The sequence below is a fragment of the Talpa occidentalis genome, unplaced genomic scaffold (genome assembly GCF_014898055.3).
Source record: "Talpa occidentalis isolate TD23 unplaced genomic scaffold, MPIMG_talOcc4v2.1 talOcc4.5, whole genome shotgun sequence".
Classification (NCBI taxonomy): Eukaryota; Metazoa; Chordata; class Mammalia; order Eulipotyphla; family Talpidae; genus Talpa; species Talpa occidentalis.
The window spans coordinates 52,642,296-52,666,736 of NW_023604861.1; the positions used below are offsets into that span (position 1 = coordinate 52,642,296).

A 24,441-nucleotide genomic window follows, 5' to 3' on the forward strand; every position below is an offset into this window, starting at 1 on the left:
TACTGTGTTATATTAAGAAGGTAATTTTGCGGCCTTCAAGTAGCTTGTGCCGAACGGGAAAAACAGACTCCGACACACATATAGTCAATATATTCTAAGTGCTACAATAAAGATACACCTGGGAAACTATGGAACAGACAGGCAAGGCACTTAATCCACGGGAGGGGTGCAAAGGCATAGACCTATTAGTCTAGTAGATTTAAATCATATCTTCTAGTTTATTCACTCATCTAGTCTAGTAGGAATTTACTCTTCTCAATCATTAAATGATATCCTAGTGCAATAAAAGAGTCAATACCTTCCTAGAAAGAGAAAAATGTACTCCATATGTTGGACTAAATGTAATATATGTAATATATAACTAGAAACACAAATCTCAGCTGGCGCACCTATTGAAATAAAAACTGAGCAAATTGTCACAGTGGACAATAAAACTATCACTGTTTTTTAGTATTTTATATGCTAAAAGTAACTCAGTGACTTTTTACTTACAGTATATATGCTTTGTAAGCATCTTCATGTATGATCTCACACATTGCTTTGTTGCAAAAAGGCTCTAGATTTTAGTTTTGATTTCTTCCTAGCAAAGAATTATGTTCTACAAATAAATTGGAAGATATAAATGGTAGATTAAAGTTAGCACCTATTTCTATACTTTCAAAAATAGTTTACTAAAAAATCAAGATGAAATTTTACATAATATTTGATGCAAAAATAGATTTTTTGCCATAATGAATGGAATTGCAGTCTTCAGTAGTTCATGTAAAGAAGAATCCATTCTCTCTCAGAGTCTGAAAAGTTGAGATTTTCCAGAAGTAGGTAGATTCAGATATGAAAAGATTAATGTACGTTCTTAAGCACAGTACAGTAATAATCTGAGGAGACCAATGTACTATAGGATGATTAAATATTGTTAATCTCAATCTAAAGTAGATCATGTTTAAGTTACCAAAGAGCATACAGAGCCCACTTCTTGGTTACAGTGATTTTGTATAAAATTTGGGTTTATGTTATTTTATATACACACATAAGTGATAGAGGGGTGGAGTAATGCTGAAAGTTAAATTCATAACCCTTTAGGTATGTATTCTCTTTGGAGTTCACTTTACATTTCTATTATTGAAGCAAAAATATTCTGTGACTATGTCCACGCAATAAAAGTTTTTTTTAAATGCTCAGAGGATCATATTTTGATAATATCACTTATTAATGAAAATGGATGGGCCACTATCAATATTCTTTTTGTATAAAGAGTCACTGTCTAGAGATTTCATCATTATACTTTCTTTTTCCTCGAGACATTTCAAGTGCCTGAAACCCAGGGAATTATCCTTGATAATATAATAGCAATTAAGAACTGAAGCATTTCCCCCTAACTTACATCTTCCCGCTGGTTCATACACAGATGACTCCATTTTCTTGAAGCTTTTTTTCAAAGCTTCACAAAGATTCCAAACACAAGTTCCAACTTTCTCATATTCTTTATTGATTTGTTTTGAGATTAAAGCATAATTTTTCTTTTAATTCCAAGCGAATTTTTCCTTTAAATTCATAATGTTATACTTAAAATTAATTTAAGTACAAGACAGTAATCGATATTTTAGATATGTTCAGCCTGTGAATTTTTATCCTATAAATTACATCACATTATAGAAATAATTGTAAAATTTACTTTCTTATTCTATTTTTGTCTTAATTTTTTTTGGACTGGTATCCTTTTGCACTAAACGTAAAGGATTTCAGATTAGTTTTATTTCTTTGAAATAATTTCAGGATGTTAAGTTTAACAATTTTACAAAAATTAGTCAATGTTTATTCCAAAATAATGGTATTTTCATGTTTCAACTGCAAACTGAATGTATGCTCTCAAAGTAATTGAGGTTAGAGAAAATCCATATAGCTATTTTTTATTAGAGTGAGTTTAGATAATATTCAAATAATCCTAAAGCATACTGTAATTTCATATATATTGAATATAATTTTTATCAGTTGATCAACAAGCACATAAAAAGATGTTTATCATCTCTCATTTCCAGGAAATAGAAATCAAAACAACTAGATATCACCTCACACCAGTGAGAATGGCTATTATCCAAAACACATCAAAAAGCAAATTCCTTTAAAATTAAAATAGAAATTCCATACAATCCAGTTATCCTACCTCTGGGTATTTACTCCCCCAAAATGCAAAAACACTAATTTGAAGAGATATATACACCCCTTTGGTCTTAGCAGCATTATTTACATTAGTCAATAAACAGTAACAACAGCTTGTGCCCACTGACGGATGACTGCATAAAAAGGATGTGGTATATATACAAATGGAATACTATTCAGCTATTTAAAAAAAAGAAATCTTGCCATTTGCAATAACATGAATGGATCTAAAGGGAATTGTACTTAGAGAAATAAGCTAAACAGAAAGACAAACACTATACAGTTTCACTCAGATGTGGTACATAAAGAGTCAACAGATGAATTGATGAAAACAATATAAAGTTTTGGACTGTAAGACCAATTCATGGTCAGAAGAGGGACAGAAGCTGGGTGGGTAAAGACAGACAACAGGTGAAGTCATACTTCCAGAGGTGAGCTTAATGTGTACGCATGTTGATCCTCAATGAAGATCACCTGAAATTTGTATAACGTTATAATGAAATGTTACTTCAATAAAATAAGGAAAAAGAAAGAAAATTAAAGTCTTCAAGTAATTGTAACAATGCCAATTTCATTAAACTTCACCTCCTTGTTCCTGTATTATTTTCTTTGTTGTGCTTGATATTGAAACTTGTAAAGCTTAGCATTGTTTGAAAATATAATTGTAATAATTACCCTTTAATGACTAGAATGCTAATGACCACTATAAAAAATCTTTAACCCCTATATGACTGAAAGAAAAGCAACTGTGACCTCCAGAAATTGGCCTGACCCTTAAAAGGAGGCCTAGTTATTGTTGGGAGCTGGCCTAGAACTCATAGTTTGGCCATGGTGTTCTCTGGACATAAACAACCTCACAGAGAGGTTGTAACCTCAGACAAGGTCACATGATGACTGAGGCAAAAAGCAACTTTATAATTTTATCTAAGCACAAACACAAGATCACTGCTTAGCACCTAAATACTAAACATTCCCCTCTCCAGGCTAATGAGTGAGTGCCACATTTTTGCAAGCCCTTCTCTCTCTATATAAGATTTATTTAACCTAGATCTAGTTTTCTTTCTCTCTAGATGAGATTTATTAAGACATCAAATCACAGAATTACCCCTGATAGAGTCCAATTCAGAGCAAAGCTATGCTTCCTTGAACCCTTCCCCACATCATTTAACCAAAACCCAGATCCTACAATAAATTCTTTTTGATACCCTTTTAGTAAATTGTTCCAACGTGGAGCAATTGCTCGCCTATCTCCCTCATTGCAGTAAGTAGTAAACCCAATGTTTTCAAAGGTAGATGTGCTTCTGTTGGTCTTTGACAGGAGGATATTGACTTATCCATAACCCCCAAATTGTAAATATTGAACTAGTAGTTAAGTAAAAATGTAAAATAACTTCATAAACTGTAAAGTTATGTTAAAAGTGTTGTATTATTATTAAGAATTCTAGGCTTGGATTTTGTTTTCAGCAGAATCATCCAAAACCACAAATATTTTTTTAACATTCTTCTTTAAAATATAGTTGATGAATAGTTCCCTTTTAAAATATAAAACATGTATTTTCTATGTTAGTTTTACCATATCAATAGATCAAAGATCCTGTGGCTCACAGAGAAGTTCATTCTTTTAAAAATTCTTTTCATTATGTTTGTGTGACCTTTGTTGTAGTTCAAATTTTATATTAGCATTTAAGCTAATGACAAGTAATAATTCTTTCAAAATTAGTAAGTCGATTAATATTTTAAAACTTATTCCATTGATTCTAAATCATAAATAACATTTTTCCTTTCACTTCCTCAGAATTTTAAACTATTGTGTTCAATATTTTAATACAGTACAATAGGAGGAGGTTTTATCCCATCTATTTGTTAAAGGATTCTTTAATATTCATCACTTGTGTGCATGCTGAGGACATTATAATTTATCTTTATATTGCTATAATAGTGATTAGGATTCCTATATCTACATTCATGCCCAATGTACCACCCCAAAATGAGGAGGTTAAATTTGTAACCAGTTATCTTGCAGAACACTTCTAGGACACTATCTCTCTGGCATCCAAAGAAATGCTGCCCTTCTTAAACTTTTTATTGTAAAGGGATCTGAAGATCTGTTGGTTTGTGATTGTGCTTTATGTAAACATTTTAATTTCAGATCCCTAAAATCCAGAGGCTCCCCCAAAGGGGATTAAAACATAATCCCTTCTCTCTATTGCTGTAGTGGATTAACTCTGTTTTCTCTCTGTGGCTGGTTTGCTCCCTGAAGGCTACAACAAAAAGACTCAGTGCTCTTTAAACATGCTATGGAATTGGAAGTTGTAATTGGAGATTTCCAAAGGACAAGTGTAAAAATGACACACTATTAAAGCTGAATATTTCATGATGTGTCTTTCATAAAGAAGCACCACTTCTAAGTCCTTTTGGAAACCCCCTGAAAATCTCAACTCAACAGAATGAGATTGGATGAAAATGAAAAGGAAGCACATTTTCCTATCAAAAATGAAGAGAACCAAGTAGAGAAAATGCGTTCTCCGTTAAAAGTTCACAGAAATGTGTACATAAAATTTCTGCTAGCTCTCAATCAGTGTGTCTGGTATTGATGTTTCGTGATTTGTAAAAATTTTTCCAGCATAATTGTTTAAATGTTTAATTATTTTTAAGAAAAGCAGTTCGCCATTTGTAATGCCTTTGACTGTTCTTCCTCTCCAAATGCTAGAAACCTCTACTGAACAAGAAATCTAGCTACCTCGTAGAAAGACGACTTTTCTGAGATTTTAGCAAGGCCCAACGATTTATAAGAACACTTTGTTTCCGATGTGAATTAAGTCACTTTCCTTCTTACCTCGCCCAACCTAAAGGGTTTTCCCAGAAGGCAAATATGAAGAGGCAACCAAATGAGAGTCCTGGTTGCTTAAGGGTTAAGGGCACGGTTCGAACCGGCCCGAGCGCTGGGGGATTCCGAGGTGGGCGCGGGAGGCAGGAGGCGCCTCCAAGCGCGCGCACAGACCCTCCAATAAACACAAAGGAGGGCCTGGGGAATAGAAACCCAAATCCACTTGTAATCGTACAAGAGATTCGGGCATAATTACTTGAGCAACCTAGATTAAGATTGATGAGCCTTTAAAGTGGCGCTTCAGATCGACCGCCTCGCCCTTTGGAAAGAAAAACCTTATGGAGTCGAGGTAGACCCCGATTCGGCTCTGCTCCGCGCGGAAACTGCCCGCCTGAGCCCTAGGCCGTAGAGTCCGCGCGCCCCGGGGTTGGGCCCCCCAGGGCGGGCTCTTGGGGGATTGACAGCGCTGAAATAAAAGTAGGGGCTTGGCGTTAGTCTGACCCCGGCGGCTATGATCAGGGGCTGAAGAGTGACGCTGACACTCAGTTGGCTGCAATATCTACCCCCTTTAGTACCGGAGCAGGTCGACTCCTCGCTGTTCCTCCCGCGGCTGGAACGGCCGCGCTTTGTGCAGGACGGTCGCGGATGCGGGGTGCGCTGCTCGCGGGAAGCGCACTTCGCCCCGGCCCCGGCGCCCGAGCGGACCGCGCCTGCTCGCCGTGGCCGTGGCCGTGGCCGTGGCCGTGGCCGTGGCCGTGGCCGTGGCGGCGCGAGCGCGGCGGTTTCCCGCAGCCGCCGCGGAGTGTCCCGGGCCTGAGCGGCCACAGGACAACCACCTTTTTATTGCCTTTCTCCTGCTGTAGCTGTGACTCTTCTGAGTTGAAGCATTTGCGGAGTGGGATGAAAGGGGGTAGAATGCTCCCTTGTTACAGGAAAATGGATGAGTTAGTTCTGATTTCCACACCAGTATTTTCAGTCCTGAAGAGCAAAGCATGCCTGCCCTTCGAGGAATCTTAAAGGGGCAATTAAAGTAATCACTTTGAATTAAAATTCTAATACGTGAAATTCGTAGTTTTCAACCTTAACCCAGATTGAGAGAATTCGAAATCAGCACCTCAACCGACTAGTCACACTTTCTAAAAAATCTTTCGCTGAAGCTTAGTTGGTCTCGTTTCTGAAGTTGGGAAACAGCACTTTTCGGGCACTTGTCTGAGAATCGTTTTTGTTTCAAGCGTCTTAAAATTTCACCAGTTTGACTAGTTCTCGGTGAGAAAATCACTACTGCAATTTCCCTTCTTTTCTGCATAAGGAAAGTAATGTCCGCGTGTGCGCGTGTTTGTGTGTGTGGCGAGCTTTCGGACGCCGATAGTAATTCAGCTGCGAGGTACAAACGCGTTGGTGCAGGGGGATTCCTCTATTTAGCTCCGGTGTTCTTTCACCTCCTCCTGCCCATCCTTGGGGGTCCTTGATGCCGAGTGGAACGGCTTTGCGTGAAGACTGGTCTTTGGGGGCAGTGCTGACTGCCTAGGGTCTCTGGAAAAGTCGCTGGTGCTCAGTGGAGAATCCGCCCTTTAATAGTCGGTTCTGCACTTTTAAATTGGTTAATGGCAGTGCCCCGCGAACCATGTAGAATTTCTAAGCGGAGGTTGCAAACGCACTCTCTGAGGGTCACTTATTAGGCATCCTGACCTCTGGGATTTTTACAGAATTATTTATCTGTGGTCTCATTATAAGGCAGTGTGGTAAAGCTAAGCAGGCCTTATCTCACCTGAAAGTAGACTTGCGGAATAATACAGGTACCATTTTTTAATGCATCTTTTAAAAATGAAATGCCTTGGTGCCCTTCTGGGAGGGAGCGAGGGGGTCACGGGGGTTCCAACCTGAAGCCCAGTGCCCTTGTCTTTCAGGACCAGTGGTTCTCAGCACTCCTGCCCAGCTCATTGCTCCAGTTGTGGTGGCCAAAGGGACTCTCTCCATCACCACCACAGAGATCTACTTCGAGGTAGATGAGGATGATCCTGCCTTCAAGAAGATCGACACGAAAGTGAGTTAAAGTGATCTTGGGTACAGCACTGGTGGCTTTGTGGGAGGAAAAGGTTTTCATTTTTGCTTGGTTTTAAATGACAGTGGGGGAGGGGAATACAAGCCCTTCTTTCTCATAGAAAATGAGTGAAATAACACATCCTCTATTTTATGGGATTGAAGAATATATTAGCGATTTTAAGTCCTATATTACCAGAGCATGCACATTTTAACAGTCTCTGTGAGTGCCTTTGTGTGCACTTGGGCAGATTTGGTAGTTAAGCCAATTGCTCCCAAGTCCCTGGGGTGCAGCATCTCAGGCTGTCTGGAAAGACTAGGAAGGATCTTATGAAATTTCTTATTAGGATCACTTTTAATTTCCAAAAGTGTGAATTATTATTCATTGAAAGGTTATAAGAAAAACGGGGGGGGGGTTAGATAAAAATGCATCTCCATTATTACATCCATTTTTCATCTACTGAAATAAGAGTGGGTTTATATATGAATTTAAAGAAAGAAAGAAACTGATTCTCTGAGAAGCTTTGATTTAAAGTGTGTATACAAACAGTCAAGTATTTGAAGGTTGTATTCTTCTGTGGGCTTAACACCAAGAAACACATATCCTGGAACATGTGAATTGCATAAATATTTGTATTTGTCATGTAGATTTTAAAATCTGAGTATTAGGTTATCTGTACACCTCTGCACTTTATTCTGAAATCAATTTCATTGCTGTTTTAACTTTTATGTTGCTATGTAATTTGTAAATGTTTAAATTCAAGAACACAAGTGTCATGCTGGATATTCAAGCATCATTTTGTAAAGACCTTCCTTTAAAGTATTTTTCAGAAGCAATTATTATAGTCAAGGGAAAAAAATGAATCCATATGCAGAGCTTTATTATTTATATATAGAAATAAGGCATTATAAAACACTATAGCAATTGAAATTCTAAAATTCACCTACACCTGGATTAACTACCCTAAGGCCCAAAGGTGATAAGCCTTACAGCACTTGTTGACTATTAAAATCCTCTGAAGGATAGTCATAGGGCTTCTTTTCATTTTGAACTCCAAAAAACCTGAATTTTAAAAATGAGTTTGAAGATAGTATATTTAATTTTAAATAATTTAAAATTTGTCTTTGTGCTTTTATCGTTAGCTTCCCCCATGAAGTAAGAAAGAATTTTGGATTCCTGATTAATTTATTCGGCTAATGCATCCCTTACAATATAAAATAAGGTTTGACATAAATAGGGTAGAGTTTATTTTTCATTTATTTCATTGGCATGGGTAATTTTCATATACAAATTTTGAGAGTTTCATCATGACTTCGTTAAGTTCATTTTCTATGAGTTAGTCTGATTTTTAACTCAGAAATATTTACTCTCTTCGTGTATCTTTTTCTTCTGTTATCAAAAATGCTACAGAAATACTAACCCAGAGAACGCACTTTCAAGGGTAGACTTAATTTATGTCTGTTGTTGAAAAGAATAGTCTCATAAGTAAGTTAGAAGCTGAGTCGATCACTATCTTCTATACTTCTGTACTAAAACAGCATCTCTCGAATATTTTAAGGTTTTATTTTTAATGATTGCATTAACATGTCTCTCAAAATGTTTAAAATATTCAAGTTGGTTTAATTTTCAAGATAAAACATTACAACTTTTGGCAGAAAGGCAATTTAAAATAAGACACGACAACTTTTATTTTACTCATTTATTAGCTTCTAATTAAATAAAAACCAGCAACAGAAATTTAAATCTAAATCACAAAAGTAATTATCCAGTGTATTTCAAGTGCATTTTTTCAAATATATAATTCAGATATTCAAGCGTTATTATATAAGCTGAATTCAAATTTCTTTGAATATATTTAAATAACATTTCAAGTATATTTATGGAATGTTAGAAATAGAACAAGCAATATATTTGAAACAAAATGTAAACTTTTAAAAAGTTCAGACACTTTCAAGGACCAATGAAAGTACCAGGAAGTAAATCTACCTTTAAATGGTATCTTTGTTAGTGGAAAATGTCTGGAAGTATCCAAAATGGCAATTTAACTTCTGTTCACCAAATCACAAAACACCAACATTCACACTTTCAAAGACAAAGTGAGATCACAATATTTGTTACAAATCAAAATATACATTACACTTTCCTTCAGATGGCATATCCAAATCGTGTTTACTCACAGACAGATGCACCTAAATCACCAGGATTGCTATAATCCTTTGATAGTTAGGCAGAGTGTTCATTGTGGTCTTGCATTACAGCCAGGTTGTTTTCCGGGTGTTACTGTGTACTTTTCAAGGGCGAGAGCAAATCCTTTGTAAAGAAGTCTTCTAATACTTGTGGTTTGGGTTTTCTTCCATCTGCTTCAACTACGTCTTTTCCTCCCCTTGAAGGGGTGAGTGAGATGATGCCTAAACATTGTATTACTCTTCCTTTTTAAGGAGGAGATTGTTTGCACTGTCAAATGGAATATTAGATAGGAATCGAACAGGAAGTTTACACGTAATTAGAATTTTGAAAAGAGTAATCACATTTCGGTCTAAATTGAATTGTCCTCTAAAGTTTTTCCAAACTTTTCGGGTTGGTTAGGATCTCTCTTGCCAGGCGCCACGTTTGTTTGGCAGCGTTCTCCAGAGCCGAGTGAGGTTTGCCTTGAAACAGATCTAAGTTCGGTAGGAAGTAGTGAGGACAACGCCGGCATTGCAGGCAAGAGATAAGTTGCAGCAAAATCCCGTTAAGCCGATCACCCAGGCAAGACTCGTCCCAGTCCGACTCCCGGGGATGCTTTTCACACTCGTAGGAAACCAAAGTCTTCATGTGGTAATTGTTCAGGGGCTGCCCGGGCAATTCCAGGTGACGATCCCGTAACGTTTTAAGGATGGAGAGGCATTTCTTTCTGCAGCCCCCCATCTGCAGTCTGTTCTCTGCTTCCGCAAACTGCAGCACCCAGGCGTCGCTCTCGGCCGAGCTCTGCTTGCCGGCCAGGGAGTGGCACTCCTTGGACAAGAGATTGAACCCTTCGGCTTTGACCTCCGCCACCCGGTTGGGTCCCGGCCAGGGGATGTGGGGAAGTGGCCAGTGGGCAGCACTCCTCGGCCAGATCCCGGTGCATTTAAAAGCCGGGGTGATCTGCACCACGTACCTATCTCGGATTCTCAGTTTCACTTCGCTGGTGTCTGCCACCATCTTTACCACATCCCTGTAGCTACATTTGTCTACCGCTTGAGCCACCAGTGTCTGAAACCTGGACCGGATTTTGCGCGCCGAGAGGTAGCCGGAGGCGGTAATGAATTCCACCCAGAGGGACATGCTCCTCTTGCGCCCGTCGCTCAGTTTCAGCACCGCGCAGCCGGGCAGGGAGCCGTCGTCCACAAAGTTGAACACCCCCATTTGGTTAAGGTAAAGCACCACTTCAAACTCGGTGGGGGAGATGACCTCGAGGCCCTCGTAGCGATTGTCCATCTCGTTGAGAGAGCTGATGAACCGGGGCTCCTGGACTTCCACTTCCTTAAGTACGTCGGAAACAACTTTGCAGACTTCCCGGATAGTTTTGGCAATGGCAGCTTTCCTGGCTTGGCATTTCTCATTGTAGTATTTATTCAGATGGTAGACCAGCTTGGCCTGGGCCGCGATCATGTTGGGGCAGAGATCCGGATTGTACACCGGAGTCTCGCAGTAAGCTGTGGGATCCAATGCGGCTGCTAGAGCTGGCGCCAACTTCGGTGGAGAAACGGGCCGCCGCGCTCAAGAAATGTATCAAAAAGCGTCTTTCCGATGTGCTGCAGCAGTGAATTCCTAGCTGCTGCTTCCCCCTTCCTTTTATCTTTGAGCCCAGCCGGTCTTAAAGTGAAAGACTGTTCTCCCCCCTCTCTCGGTCTCGCTTCTTCTTTTAAAGAATCCTGGTGTGAGAGAAACGCTTAGGGAGATTACCTTCTCAGTAATAAAAACAAAAGTTGTGCTGAGCCCCAGCAAAGCTCTTCCAGTAGTCAAAATAATCAACCCTTTCCGTGTTTATTTACGCTTTCCCGTAATCATTGTGTGTGCAGGACTGTTAATCGGATGGAGGAAAAAGTGTGCAGAGTGTGTGTGTGTGTGTTGGGGGTGAGTGTGCGTGTGTATATGTCAGAAGAAGCTGCTGTTGGTTTGTCTGAGAGCCCAGATGCACTCGTGTGGAAATTATAAAGGCAGGGCCTGGCAGGCTGGCGGCCAATCGCCACCGGGCTCGTCACAACAGCCTCCTTGAGCTCCAATCCGGCTAATTAATCCCCCCTTATGGATAGAGGCACACAAACTAAAGGTAGGAGGCTGCTGGCGGCAGAAAATCACCCAGGCCACCTAGACAGTTTTGGAAATCAAGAGGAATCTCTCAGCTTTGGTATTACTTGAAGCATATTGACATTTCGAAGAGACTTGGCACAGTGGTTTTTTCTTCTGTGCTGAAAACCCTGCTTGTCTTTTTACTGGGGAAATGCAAATACAGGTGTATTAATGGTCATCCATCAATTAGCAAACTAGATAGGGTTTTTGTAAAACAAAAGTCACTAACTTGCACTTAGAGTAAGATAATTAATGTCTCTTAATCCTCCAGGTCCTTTTAAATGCTGGTTAAAAGTTCCCTCTTCCTTGTATTTGCGAGTTGGCATTAGCTGGACCAATACCTGTGTAATTTTCTGGATGTTCCTCTATGTCAGAATCATTTCTCTGAACACTGTGCAGCGCTTTGCTTCCGCCTTATCCTCATTTGCCATTGTTGAAAGGAATCTGAAAATTATTGTGAATGCCTTCTGTTGGGATGTTTTTTAAAAAAATGTTAGAATCCCCCCCTCCACACACCACCATCTGCAGTCCTCCTTGTGCCTAGTGGATTGCCCAGCAGTATAAGCAGGACACTAAGTTTTGTGTGCAGTGGTGGAAATATTTGAAAATGAATGTTCTGTGATGGAGAGATTATTTTAATGCATCCAGGGTGAACTAGGTATTTTAATACATGAAATTCAGGAGAGATTACAGTGATGAGACCTACTGGCATATAACTGTCCTAAAAAGGTTGACATTTTGAGTTTCTGACTTGTTTACAAATATATAATTAAGGCTCTATCTCCTCTCTTTAAGTGTTCTTAGTGGTGAGCTGACAGTAGACTTCTAATTTTATGCCATTTCATGTGATTTGATTAAAAGGAAATAGTTAAGATTTTAAAGGAAAATCAATTTACAGTCATCCAGGTTTTTTATTTTAAATATAATTTTGGAGATTCTTTAGGGAAATCAACATTTCTAAATGTTGGAACCTTAAAACAACTGGGGGAAATGGACTTGTGTCGATTTTTTTTTTTTTTCTGGTGGTACCAATTGTATCCTTAATGTATAGGAAACGAAAGAAATACTGCTTAGGGTTATGAGGTTGTTTTAAAACCTGGGCAGATTTTTACTTTGCCTGTCTTTAATTTCAATTGAGAATATTTCTGGCAAAAAAAACAAAAACAAAAACAAAAAAACGATAGTTTCTAGTAGCAACTGGCTTGTAGACCTTTTTTTTTTTTTTTTCCCCAAAGCCACTTTTAAAGGGTTCTTGTTCAGAACTTAACACTTTGTACTTAAGTTTTTGATTTGTGTTTTGCCCGGGTACAGCATCACAAAGCCACCTATTATTTACTTTCTCGCTATCCAAGATCGATGGATTCTAATTTAGCTTAAAAATATATTAATAGTACGTTAGATTTAGGGTTCCACGGCATCCATCTACTCCAGTCCCCAAGAACTCCCATTACCTTGGGAGAAGGGATGGGGAACACCGGACCCGCCCCTCCTCCCCATTTTGCGGGCGCTGTGGGTGAACGCTCTGCTACCTTTTGGCAGTGGAAGGAAGGGGAGGGAAATCAGATCCGGAGAACCGCCCTGCGAAGGCTGAGGTGTTGTGCTGCAGCCTCCGGGGGAAGCCACCCCTGGCCCACCTCAGCTTAGGTCCCCAAGGGTTACCCGCTGGGTCCCTCTCCCGATGCTGCGCTCCCCGGGCCATCCTTCTCACCGCCCTGCTCACCGCCCCACAGGCGATTTTCCTGCGAGCGGGTTATTTTTAAACCTTTATCTGCATCCGGGGTTTCCCCAGGTCTGCTCCGGGCCGGGATCTCTGCCCACACCCCCAGCCCTGGCGGCCGCCCCGGCCCTCGTGCGGTGGCGGCCGAGCCCGGAGCTTTCCCGCTGCAGCCGCCCGCCCCGCGCCCCGCGCCCCGCGCCCCTCTTTGGGGTTCAGGCCAGACTTGCTCCGCCAACACCTCGTCCCTGGACTTCTTGGGCCACCTGCAGATACCCCGGCGGGGCGAGGCAGCGAAGCAGCCAGGAGCGTGGACGTCCGGGGGCGTTTCGAGGGACCCGACGCGGCCGCCGGGTGGGTGCGGCGGGAAGGATGCGTTGGGGGCGCCGGTCGGGCCTCGCCGGAGCCAGGCGCGCAGGTGGCGCATCTTCGGGCTCACTGTGCGGCTTAATTGGGTTAAAGCGACGCTAAACACTGAAGCACTTTGTGCAAACTAATTGGTGTAACTGGGCCCTTTTCACTAACGATTTGCACTTTGAAGAAGAAAAATGGATGGTGAGAAAAGGACTGAAAAACTCGTTAGTCCCCGAGTGTTCAAGGGAAGTGAAGTCATTCGGTTTCGGGGAAACCAGGACTGTTTTCTGAGCTGCTTTCTTCAGCACCCTTCGCTCAGGGAGTTGACAGTGATTTGCATAACATAGATTCACCGCCCCGCTGTTATCACGGAGGGTGAACTGGGCGCCCTAGAATAATACTCTAGTGCAAGTACTGCTTGTTGCTGCAACACAGTGATTTTCTATTACACTGAACACGTGAAATGAATTGCCTTGTGTAGCTGAGTGATCTTAGACACCTCTCATTGTTGAAGAGAAAATTAAACTATTCCGTGGTGTTCCCTAGCCTACACACTTTTTTTTTTTTTTATTGAAATGACCGATGGAGAAGAGTTCAGAATATATATATATATATAATATTATATATTGTATAATATATATATATTAAACTCTTCTATATTTCTGTTTTGTGTGATTCAGTCGATTTTAATTTAGGCTTTGGAGTTAGAGTGGTTTGGTTTGGTGGGAATAACATTAACTATTTTACAGTAAATTTTTTTCAAATATCTCTTGGCCTGTGGAACTAGTTATTTCAACTGATTTTGTAACTGATTTTGTAACAACAAAAAATGTTGTAAAATGAACTTATTTACTTATGTGAAAAGTTTATAAAATGAATGTACGGAAACCCAGTTTTACTTACATGTTTTTTACTGTAAGTATCATCTTAGCAATTAGTACTAGGAAAAAAGCTTATGTGTGTACCTTGCTTCAGAATATAACTGCTTACTTGTTTACAGTGGTATACTGCTCAGGCATCTTTGACGAGAGCTAATAATAGAATGATAGTTGAAGAAAACTGACCTAATGGAAGGGGGGGGGGAATCTCACACAAGGATCTCCTGATTTAATGATAGTTTGAGATACATTGGAATGGTATTTGGGGTTTTAAGGTCTAGCTTGGACTTGACTCTTTTTGATTCTGTTACTTAGTTTTTTAGGCAACTTTGATTTTAAATGTATCAAATTTGGGGAAAGATGCCAAAAATGTCACAAGATGAATTTTAGCATTATTAGTGAATATAAAATAATTCAGTATTGTGATCCTTAATACTTAATAGCATTCAAAATAATGGTGTAAATCATTGTTCATGAAATATTATTTCCTAGGTAATTTATTGTCCCTTCTTAAAACCTGCATATGTGGAAAACACAAAGTAATGGGTAAATAGTACCTTATTAGGTTTTTAAAAAAACCTGTAATGTTGAGAAATATAGGAATACAAGACTGTTTTTAAAAAAACTAATTTAAATTTGAGTTACACTGTTCATAAATTTAAGCAATTGTGATCTTTCGTCTGGTGAAATGTATCTGTTAGAGGATAAGCACACATGTTAAATGCGCAAATATATATTGTTTTGTGTTTTTTCATTATCTGCTGCCTGCTATTCACAAGTATTCATGAATTTAGAGATTTTTTTTTTAATATGTGTTTATTACACTGGGGAGATAGAAAGAATATGAAGTTGAGTTTATTAAATTATTTATCCCTACTGCTGGAGTGGCTTTGAAGGCTCATTGTATGCATCTGATTTCTCCCTCCACCCCCATTTTTAAAATTCACCTAAGCTATTTCATCTGCTTCATTCTGCCAGACACAATATATTTCTTTTTTACACTAGAGAAATTAAAGACAGATATTTGTGCTGGATTTTCTTTATGTGCCACATTAAATAAAGTAAAATAGAGGGAATTTTTCCCGTAATCTAATTTGATAGCATAGATACCTTTCTTCCTGTTGGATGCCTTGTATAAGAATACTTGAAACTATTTTGCTTAAGTTTCAATATTTTCTTACTCGTTTCATACTTAATATCAGGTTTATGACAAAGTAAAACAGAGGATCACGGTCACTGCACAATTTAGACTCTTATTTCATCTACCAGAGCATCCTCATAAATATGTGAATTTTTGAAACTTATTTTCTTAACTCTTACATTAGTAGTGGGGAGTACTTTTTTTCTCCTACAGTGTTACTCAGTAAGCTTGATATTGATTTTAATACATGTGAAAGGAAAGTAACTTGGAGATAAAAGATGGAAATTGGAAGTGTCACTTAGTAAGAATTATCACCACTGCATGATTTGCAGATTTGAGGTAATTCTGGATAACCCTGACCAAAACTTTTAATAGTAAACAAAAATTAAAGCCTTGGTTATGTAGATAATTGTTTTCTCATTTCTTTGGAATATGTGCACAGACTTAGAGAATATTTTAAATTGCATGTGTAAACTTGGGTAGGGGGTAATCAACCAAAAGATCTACTGTCCAGAATAAATTATGATCTCTAACCCTTTCCAAACATCTAAAGCTATTGGGGTAGTTAGTCACTAATTTTTTGAATATTATTGATCCCAATATTCTAGCTCCTCATAAACCTTTCAGAAAGTCATTGATATCTTTATAATCTATAAAATCTAAATTTTGTTGGATTTTACATGAATTTTTCACTTGAATGTTATAGAAATAGAAAGGATAAGAGGGTGACATGATTTTCTTCCACATGAATATATGAAAATTAACTATCCCTAACCCGGTAGGTAACATGGATTTACAGGCATTTGCATAAATGACTACATCCTTAGTACTCTTGGTGCACTAGAGTCTTACTGTGCTTAGAGAAGACAATAGAATCAGAAGCGATTAGTGTTTGTTAATCTGCTCATCTGTAGTAGGTCGTCCATTACTGCATATCTCTCATTACTGTCCCATACTGTATGTGATTAAAGCCACTGAAAACATTCCACATGACCTTGAGACTAGAGTATGGTATGTAGATAATCAACTTCCAGTGACTACCTGTCTAAAATAACCTTTCCTATTTCTAATTTGCAGTTTTGGCACTTACTTTTTAATGAACAAAGCAATTTCTCTAAACTAGGATTTATTTTTTTAATGACAAGTATCTGGAGTAATAGTTTAAAAGAATAATTACCTTAAATGTAAACTATTACCTTTTATCATGTGTGTGATATGCAATAAAATAAGTGCTTCCTTGAAAAAGAAGAAAATTGGTTTATAAATAGGAATTTCCTTTATAACTTTATATAGATAGAGGTTATAACTCATCTGAAGAATAGACCACTTAAATATTACCACTTATGTATGATTATTTTCAGGCTTCTAATAATGCACATTTTAGTTTATCATTAAGAACTATTTTTGATGGAATCGAATAGAAAATCCAGAAATAAACCCACAGATTTATGGTCAACTAATCTTTGACAAAGGAGCAAAGACTATGCATTGGAGCAAAGAAAGTTTGTTCAATAAATGGTGCTGGGAAAACTGGGTCGCTACATGCAAAAGAATGAAGCTTGACCACTACCTCACACCATACACAAAAATCAACTCAAAATGGATTAAAGAACTAGACATAAGACCTGAAACCATAAAATACATAGAAGGAAATATAGGCGAAACACTACGGGATTTGCACATCAAAGACATCTTTACAGACACATCACCCAAAGCAGTGATAGTGAAGAGAAAGATAAACAGCTGGGACTACATCAAATTAAAGAGCTTCTGCACAGCAAAAGAGACAATAACAAAAACAAAGAGAAACCCCACCAACTGGGAGAACATTTTTGCACCCAACACTAATGATAAAGGACTGATCACAAAAATCTGCAAAGAGCTGATGAGACTCAGCAACAACAAAGAAAATAATCCAGTCAAAAATGGGCAGAAGAGCTAAAAAGAAACTTCTCTGAAGAGGAAATGCAAATGGCCAACAGACATATGAAAAAATGTTCAACATCACTTGTAATCAGGGAAATGCAAATCAAAACTACCATGAGATACCATCTCACACCAGTGAGAATGGCACATATTAAAAAAACTAGCAACAACAAATGTTGGCGAGGATGTGGAGAAAAAGGAACTCTTGTGCACTGTTGGTGGGAGTGCAAACTGGTCCAACCACTATGGAGAGCTGTGTGGAGATTTCTGGACCTACTAAACATAGAGCTTCCATATGATCCAGCAATTCCACTCCTAGGTATTTACCCAAAGGACACAGAAACATCAATTCCAAAGAACACCTGCACTCCTATGTTTATAGCAGCACTGTTTACAATAGCTAAGCTTTGGAAACAACCCAAATGCCCAAAAATAGATGACTGGATCAAGAAGATGTGGTACATATATACCATGGAATATTACTCAGCATTCAAAAAAGATAAACACATGCAATTTGCAGCAACATGGATGGCACTGGAAGGGATCATGCTCAGCGAAATAAGCCAAAAAGAAAAAGAAAAATACCGGATGGTCTCACTCATAGCAGGAATCTAGAAAACTTAAATAAGGGACCAGGAAAATGAATATAAGAAAGTGAAAATCAAAATCAACAAAAAACTATGAACCAGAGACACTTTTTGGGGGTGGGGGGCGGGAGGGAGGGATTGGGGTCAGAATGGGGCGTTTGCAATTGTATGGGGGAATATAAAAATAAAATTTAATATTTAAAAAAAAAAAAAAAAAAAAAAAAAAAAAAAGAACTATTTTTGTAAGAACATTTTTCCACCTGATTTGTCAGAAATAGCAAGAAAGTGCTAATAAGTTAATACTTTTTAATCTACATGTTTATTCATTTATCTAGATCAAATGAAAAGCATGAAGAACATAGTCTGTAACTTATAGTATTACATAAAATATTGGTTAACCCAATAAAGTAAAAAGTATAGCTTTATTTTAATTTTATGTGAAATCTATTTTATTAGTTTTCTAGGTTTATTAATATTTAATTTGCATGCAGTACTATTCTGATTTTTCCAGAATAATTACCATTCTGTGAATTCTATGAAATACATAGTCATATCACAGCTGGCACTGACCTAGAACATTTCCACTGCCACAGAAAATGTCTCCTCATATTCCTATTTTCTTTTTTTAATTTATGAATTTTATGATTCCTGAATGTTTTAGTTGTATGACAAAAGAAGCTTTACACCATACACTGTTTTTTTATTCCCTTAAAATTTATTATTTTATCATGCATCTAACTTTTGTAATAGGTTTACAATTTTTATTTTATGTAAAATCTATTTAATTTAATGTATGTGGCGCTAGTGCTTAAAAGATTTATTTTCAAAGTAACTATTATTTGTTATGTTATAATGTGTTAGATTTATTAACATAGTTTACAATTTACACATCAAAATTTGAATTAAGAAACAGTTTCCTCATATAAGTTACCAACATCTCAAGCAAATCTATAATGTTATTAGCTTTATCTCACTACAGAAATAAATCCCTCTCAGTATTCAAATTATGTTTTACTTTAGACTTTGAGTAAATTAGTCCTCCCTTTAAGTGGTAGGATATATGGCTAAGGAGTCTAGTAGAGTTACATTAATTAATATGTACATAGCCTCACAACATACACTTCTAACTCTAATTTTGTATAAACATACATTGTCATTTAAATTTAGATGGTTATACATATTCCAAATTCTTAGATGGAAGGAGTGCAAACAGTTTCATTGATAATGATGCTTTATTTTGCCTTTTTACTACTTGGATAGTACAAACGGTCTGTTTTCTTCTGCTTTATATTTTTATTTGGCAATTACAATAGAAATTTTAATGTTATGCATGCTTACAGACCTATTAACAAAGAAGTTATTGCTTTCTTAATAATCTGAAACCATTTTTAGGAAGTATACTCTTCTTATGGTTTGCTAAACAGCCTGTACATACAGGCTGTGTGCACACACACACAGAGACACACACACTCGGGTGTGTACCCCCACACACAGACAAACCCGGTGTTTCAGGTAGTAAAAGATTGAATTGACCTCCATACATTTTTTTATGTTAACCTGCTAAAAGAAAACAGCTACTAAATACAGATTCTTATTGCCAAATGAAATATCAAATCTACACGGTTGTTCCATAATAACCCTTACAGATTGCAGTAATTCCGTAAGAGATTGCAACTAAATGGATTTTAAAATGATAATAACTAGAAATTCCAACAGTATTTATCCAGTCACATACACTATGGCAGTTTTGAATGTCATAGCTTTTAACGCACATTCAGAAGTCTCAATATTACTAGCTATTCTGTCCATATCAATAAAAATACATTACTCATTCACATACATAATATCATGTGTGTGCATAAAAACACCTTCACTTATTAAAATTGCTTTGTACTTTCTTACAACGAATCAAGGTTACATTTTTTGCCATCTGAACCTGTGTTTGATAAACACATTGCATAACTTACAGGGGAGAGGGGGGTGAATGGTTTTGTTTTATTTTGTGTGTTTTGGTTTTTGTTTCCTTTTTTTTTTTTTCTTTTACTAGCAAATTCAGTTCTTCATTTGTTTTGCTCTCCACGCTGCATTAGCACAGTTTTCCCCTGTGTGCATCTGCCAGTGTACAATTTAGCCACGGGCATCTGTAGACCTTGTGGTGATCAGTATTGCAGGCAAAAGCCATATGTGTTTAAATAAAAAAAAAAAACCTCTTTATTTCATTTGCTGTTTTAACTGGATGGATAACTTTTGTGCCTCAAGACAGAAGAAGAAAAAATACAGAAATAATTAATTGCCTCTATTCTTGAGGCAGTTTCATTTCCCCCTCCAATATGGAATGCTTGTCAGCTTTCCTGATAAATGACTGCATGTATTTGCATAGATTTTACATTAACACAAAAATTAGTTTTATTTGTGGAAAACTAGTTTACATAATAATGTAAAACCTAGTGTTATTGATTATGTTTCGAAGCATTGATGTTTTTGTAAAGGGATTATAGCATCTTTTAAAGATCTGATCAACCTGTGTCTTAATTTAGACATTTTTGCTTTATATGGTTTTATATTAGCAGGATAAATATTCATAAACTTTAAAATTTTTAAAATTTTCTAGATACAGTAACCACGCTGTTTCAGACTGATAGTGAAACCCATTTGGTACAAAATAGTCTGATTTTAAACTTTAACATTTTAAAATACTATCAGTTATGTACACCTCATACTATTTTAAATTGCATCTTTCTACATGATTTAAATTTCATGCCCATGTCATCAAAAGAATGGGTACTGTATTTGGTGTGTGTATCATTGAGCTTATTCCTGGGGCATCACGCATTGTCACACCATACTTAAAAAATATATATATATATGACAACTATTCTCCTCATCTTCAGTTTGTTCCCTTAAATATAATCAATTGATCAACCTAATCCAGCCTTGAAAAAAACACTGCTGGAGCTATATGGGTGCTGAAAACAGTTCTCCCTCTCTAAGTGGCAGGCAGTAGATGCTTATTCATACTGTAATCTGGCATTTGTTGTCTAGAGGCAACCTGCTAATTATGTGCTATCATTGTATTATCCATGTTATGGAAAATTCAAATATGTTCACTGCTGTTAGTTACATCACAAAGCTTTTCATAAAATATACTTGATCCTCAAGAAACCTACTATACTTAATGGCAACCTAAACCAAGAGTGTCTCTGCCACTTCTTGATTCTGGGACACCCTGGGTGCCAGCTGTCACAGCTCAGCTAATGATGACAAATGCCCCTCTCTATGCAGATTGCAGAGCTTGCAGGCTGCTGTGAAAGGCAACCAGATTACCTTTCTTCAGATAGTAACTTAACCTTTTAAACTCATGTCAGAATGAAATTATCAGCTGTGATAGTTTCAATATCTGTATCTTTAAAAACAAAAATCAGAATGATATCAAATAACACTGACTCGCTGTTAAAAAAAATCTTTCCCTATTTGTATAATTTACCAGATTTACCCAAGAATGCTATACTATTCTTACATGAGAAAGTCTGTAAGATATACATCACAACCACACCACAGTGTATATTTGAACTCTGTATATCAGTCAGGTGGTATATAAATTGAGAAAATTATGCAGATTGTACAGGCCAGAAAATAGGCTGGTGAAATTTTGAGGGAAAATGTAATCTTTCCTTTCCTTTCCTTTACCTGAGTGGTAAAGCCACTGTTGTACAAGTGTTTTATATATAAATGGTTATGTTATTTCTTTAAAAATCTGTGAAATATATATTCCAAAATGATTTCAAAAATAATTGTTGCTGATGATTGTTTCTCTATTTTCAAACGTGACCTTTTGTTTTTTTAATTTGTTATATGGAATTTTTATATTATCATATATAGAATTTATGGATTACTCAAAGCAATAGTGAACACTTTAACCATATCTATGCAATGCAGGGGGATAAATTGCCAATTAAGTGAGATAATACATTACAATTGCATCCTTCTTTTGACTTACAAAAGTCTTTTATATGCAGTAATTCATGTGATAATTTAAGATCATTCTTTGAGTAAAGAAATGAGTGATAAGGAATGGGTACCAATACTTAATGGATACTTAATGGGCATTTAATTTCGTTTAATCTTCAAAACAAACATTACTTCCATTTACCAGAGACTTAGGTTTAGAGAAATTGTGTCTTACCAAGGATCACTCAAGTAATTGCGGAATTTGGTCTGTCTGACTGAGGCTACTCTTAACACTCCATTATCTAGACTCTGAATTGTAGAGGGGTGTGTGTGTGTGTGTGTGCATGCACACGCATGAGTGCATATATGTATGTCCTGTCTGTACCCAGAAATAATTTTTAGCAACTGGTACTAGAATTTAAGTAAGTGTTATTCGGAAAGATCCTACAGGTTTACATTTACATTAAGAATAGGGTTGATGCATTTTAAAGATGAAGTATTTTGTGGAAGACTTTTAAATTATTGAGACATTTTATAATTTTATTTTATTTTATGATAGAATGTAGTGGTTTACCACATAGAAGAAAGTAAGATACGCACACACACACACACTACACACTACGTAATGAATATCAAATTGGACTAATGCACCTAAAAATCACGTCTTGTAAAACCTATTAATTGGATATATCTTTATAAAAATGATGGAGAGAATTACTTCAGTAATTACTTGAATAAAGTGTCTATATACTTTTATACATACACAGTTTAATACTGTAACATCATTGAGTTATTCAAGCCACAAAATTATATCTCTGTTAATTCAAACACATTAGAACTTCCCTGTTATCAATGTAAGTGAAGTCATTTCCAAGAAAGATATGTGAATGCTAGTTATTTTTATTTCTTACTAAACTTTTGCTAGTTCATTATTAGGAAAGGCTTCCTAATATTGAACAAAAATCTTGAATGTATGGAAACTTACACCATTTGATCCTTGTGTAGGCTTAACTCTAACAGTATAGTCAGTATATTCTTAACTTTAACAAAAATAAGTTTATTAAATGCTGTATTTGCGATATCTAATTGAGTATACTCTGGCCTTTCAGCCATTATCTCAATAGTATAGTTTAAGTCACTCACCATTCAGGACCCATTATGATACATCTTTACTGTGAGGCCTAGAATTCATTACTTCCACTGTGGATTGGTGAATGTAGAGAAAGACCTCTGTTGCGTGAAACACGGCCATGTTAGCTTTGGGGGAGGGGTACATATGCAACCCTATGGACAAATGCTGAGCTGTGGGTGTACAAATACTTGTTTAAACATGTGCTTAAACTGGGATCCCTAAGCACATGACTTTTTAAATTTATCTAACTCATTTTCTCTTGCCAGCTTTAGCTAATTTTTTTTATGGTTTAACATATGTAACAAATTGTGTATTATTGTATTGAAAAATAATGATGAAACAGAATAGTTGTTTCTTAAAATGTCATAGGGTATATTTCCATTCATAACAAAGCAGAACTTACTGTAATAAAATTTTTGGTTTTGCTAAGATAGGTGGTTACAAAAAGAGGTAAATGCACTTTAATAAGATCTCTGACTAGAATAAATATTCAGTGGCCTTTGTGTTACTTTTTGCCAAGTGCTTAAATCCTGATACTAGTTTTTCATGGCTTTCTCAAAATATTTAATTGAAAAAAACCCATTTTCTATAAAGCGTATGCTTTATTTTGACATATTTATCAGGTTTACTTCATCAACAAATTTTTGCCTACAAATGTAACTGTAAAGTTTTCCATATGCTTGAATTGTTCAATGTACAGGAAAAATTTAACATTTAATGGAAATAAATATGTTAATAGAGTTTTACTATATTTTGGAATAATTTTCATGTAGATTCATTAATATTTAACCTTCCAATAATAACAACAGTTTTTCAATTTAGCATAAGCAGAGGTAAAAAACTTTTAAAAATGATATATTTAATAAGCGGAATATATTTAATAAGTTGAAATTAAATTTTTTATTAGTCTTACCAATCAGGACTCACTTGCTTTATTATTTTCTTCAAAATCAAAGAGTATTACAGAATATAAAATAATCCACAATGAATTGGTGAGTATAGAATAAAGGAAGCTTCTATTAAGAAATGAAAACAAAACTAAACTAAAAAGAAATGTAAACAATCCTGGAATAGCATATTCAGAAGATTAAATAGTAAAAGGTAACCAACATTAGGAGATTAATTGATAAAACATGACATATGCTTATTTATTTTACTGTGATTTGTGAAAAAATAAAACTATTAATGTTTTTGTAGTGTGCTACTTATTTTAAAGCCTTAAATATCCGAGTGTAGACACATTTTTATTTGCCAGGTTTTGGGTTTGTTTTTTGTTTTTTTTTTTTTCCCTAAAAGAGGATTTTTCATTAGGACTTTATTTACTATTGCTGTGACATCTAGGCAATAAAACACAAAGACTGCCTGCCTCAGATTTGGTGGTCATGCAGTTTGTGTCTTGAATGGAGAATAAGGAAGTCCAGT

At 36.7% G+C, this 24,441-nt stretch overlaps 2 protein-coding genes across 12 annotated transcripts in view; one reads left to right on the forward strand and one right to left on the reverse strand.

Moving 5' to 3' along the window:
- NBEA (neurobeachin) overlaps positions 1-24,441 on the forward strand; it is a 575,782-nt gene that overhangs the window by 371,500 nt on the left and 179,841 nt on the right. For all 11 annotated transcript variants that reach the window (XM_037527157.1, XM_054701654.1, XM_054701655.1 and 8 more), the window contains one exon: positions 6,892-7,028. In XM_037527157.1, coding sequence (XP_037383054.1) covers positions 6,892-7,028 — 137 coding nt within the window. The remainder of the gene's footprint in view (positions 1-6,891; positions 7,029-24,441) is intronic.
- Positions 9,422-10,674, reverse strand: MAB21L1 (mab-21 like 1). The gene has a single exon (XM_037527167.1). It carries the CDS (start codon positions 10,656-10,658, stop codon positions 9,579-9,581), a length of 1,080 nt encoding a protein of 359 aa, XP_037383064.1. The 5' UTR covers positions 10,659-10,674; the 3' UTR covers positions 9,422-9,578.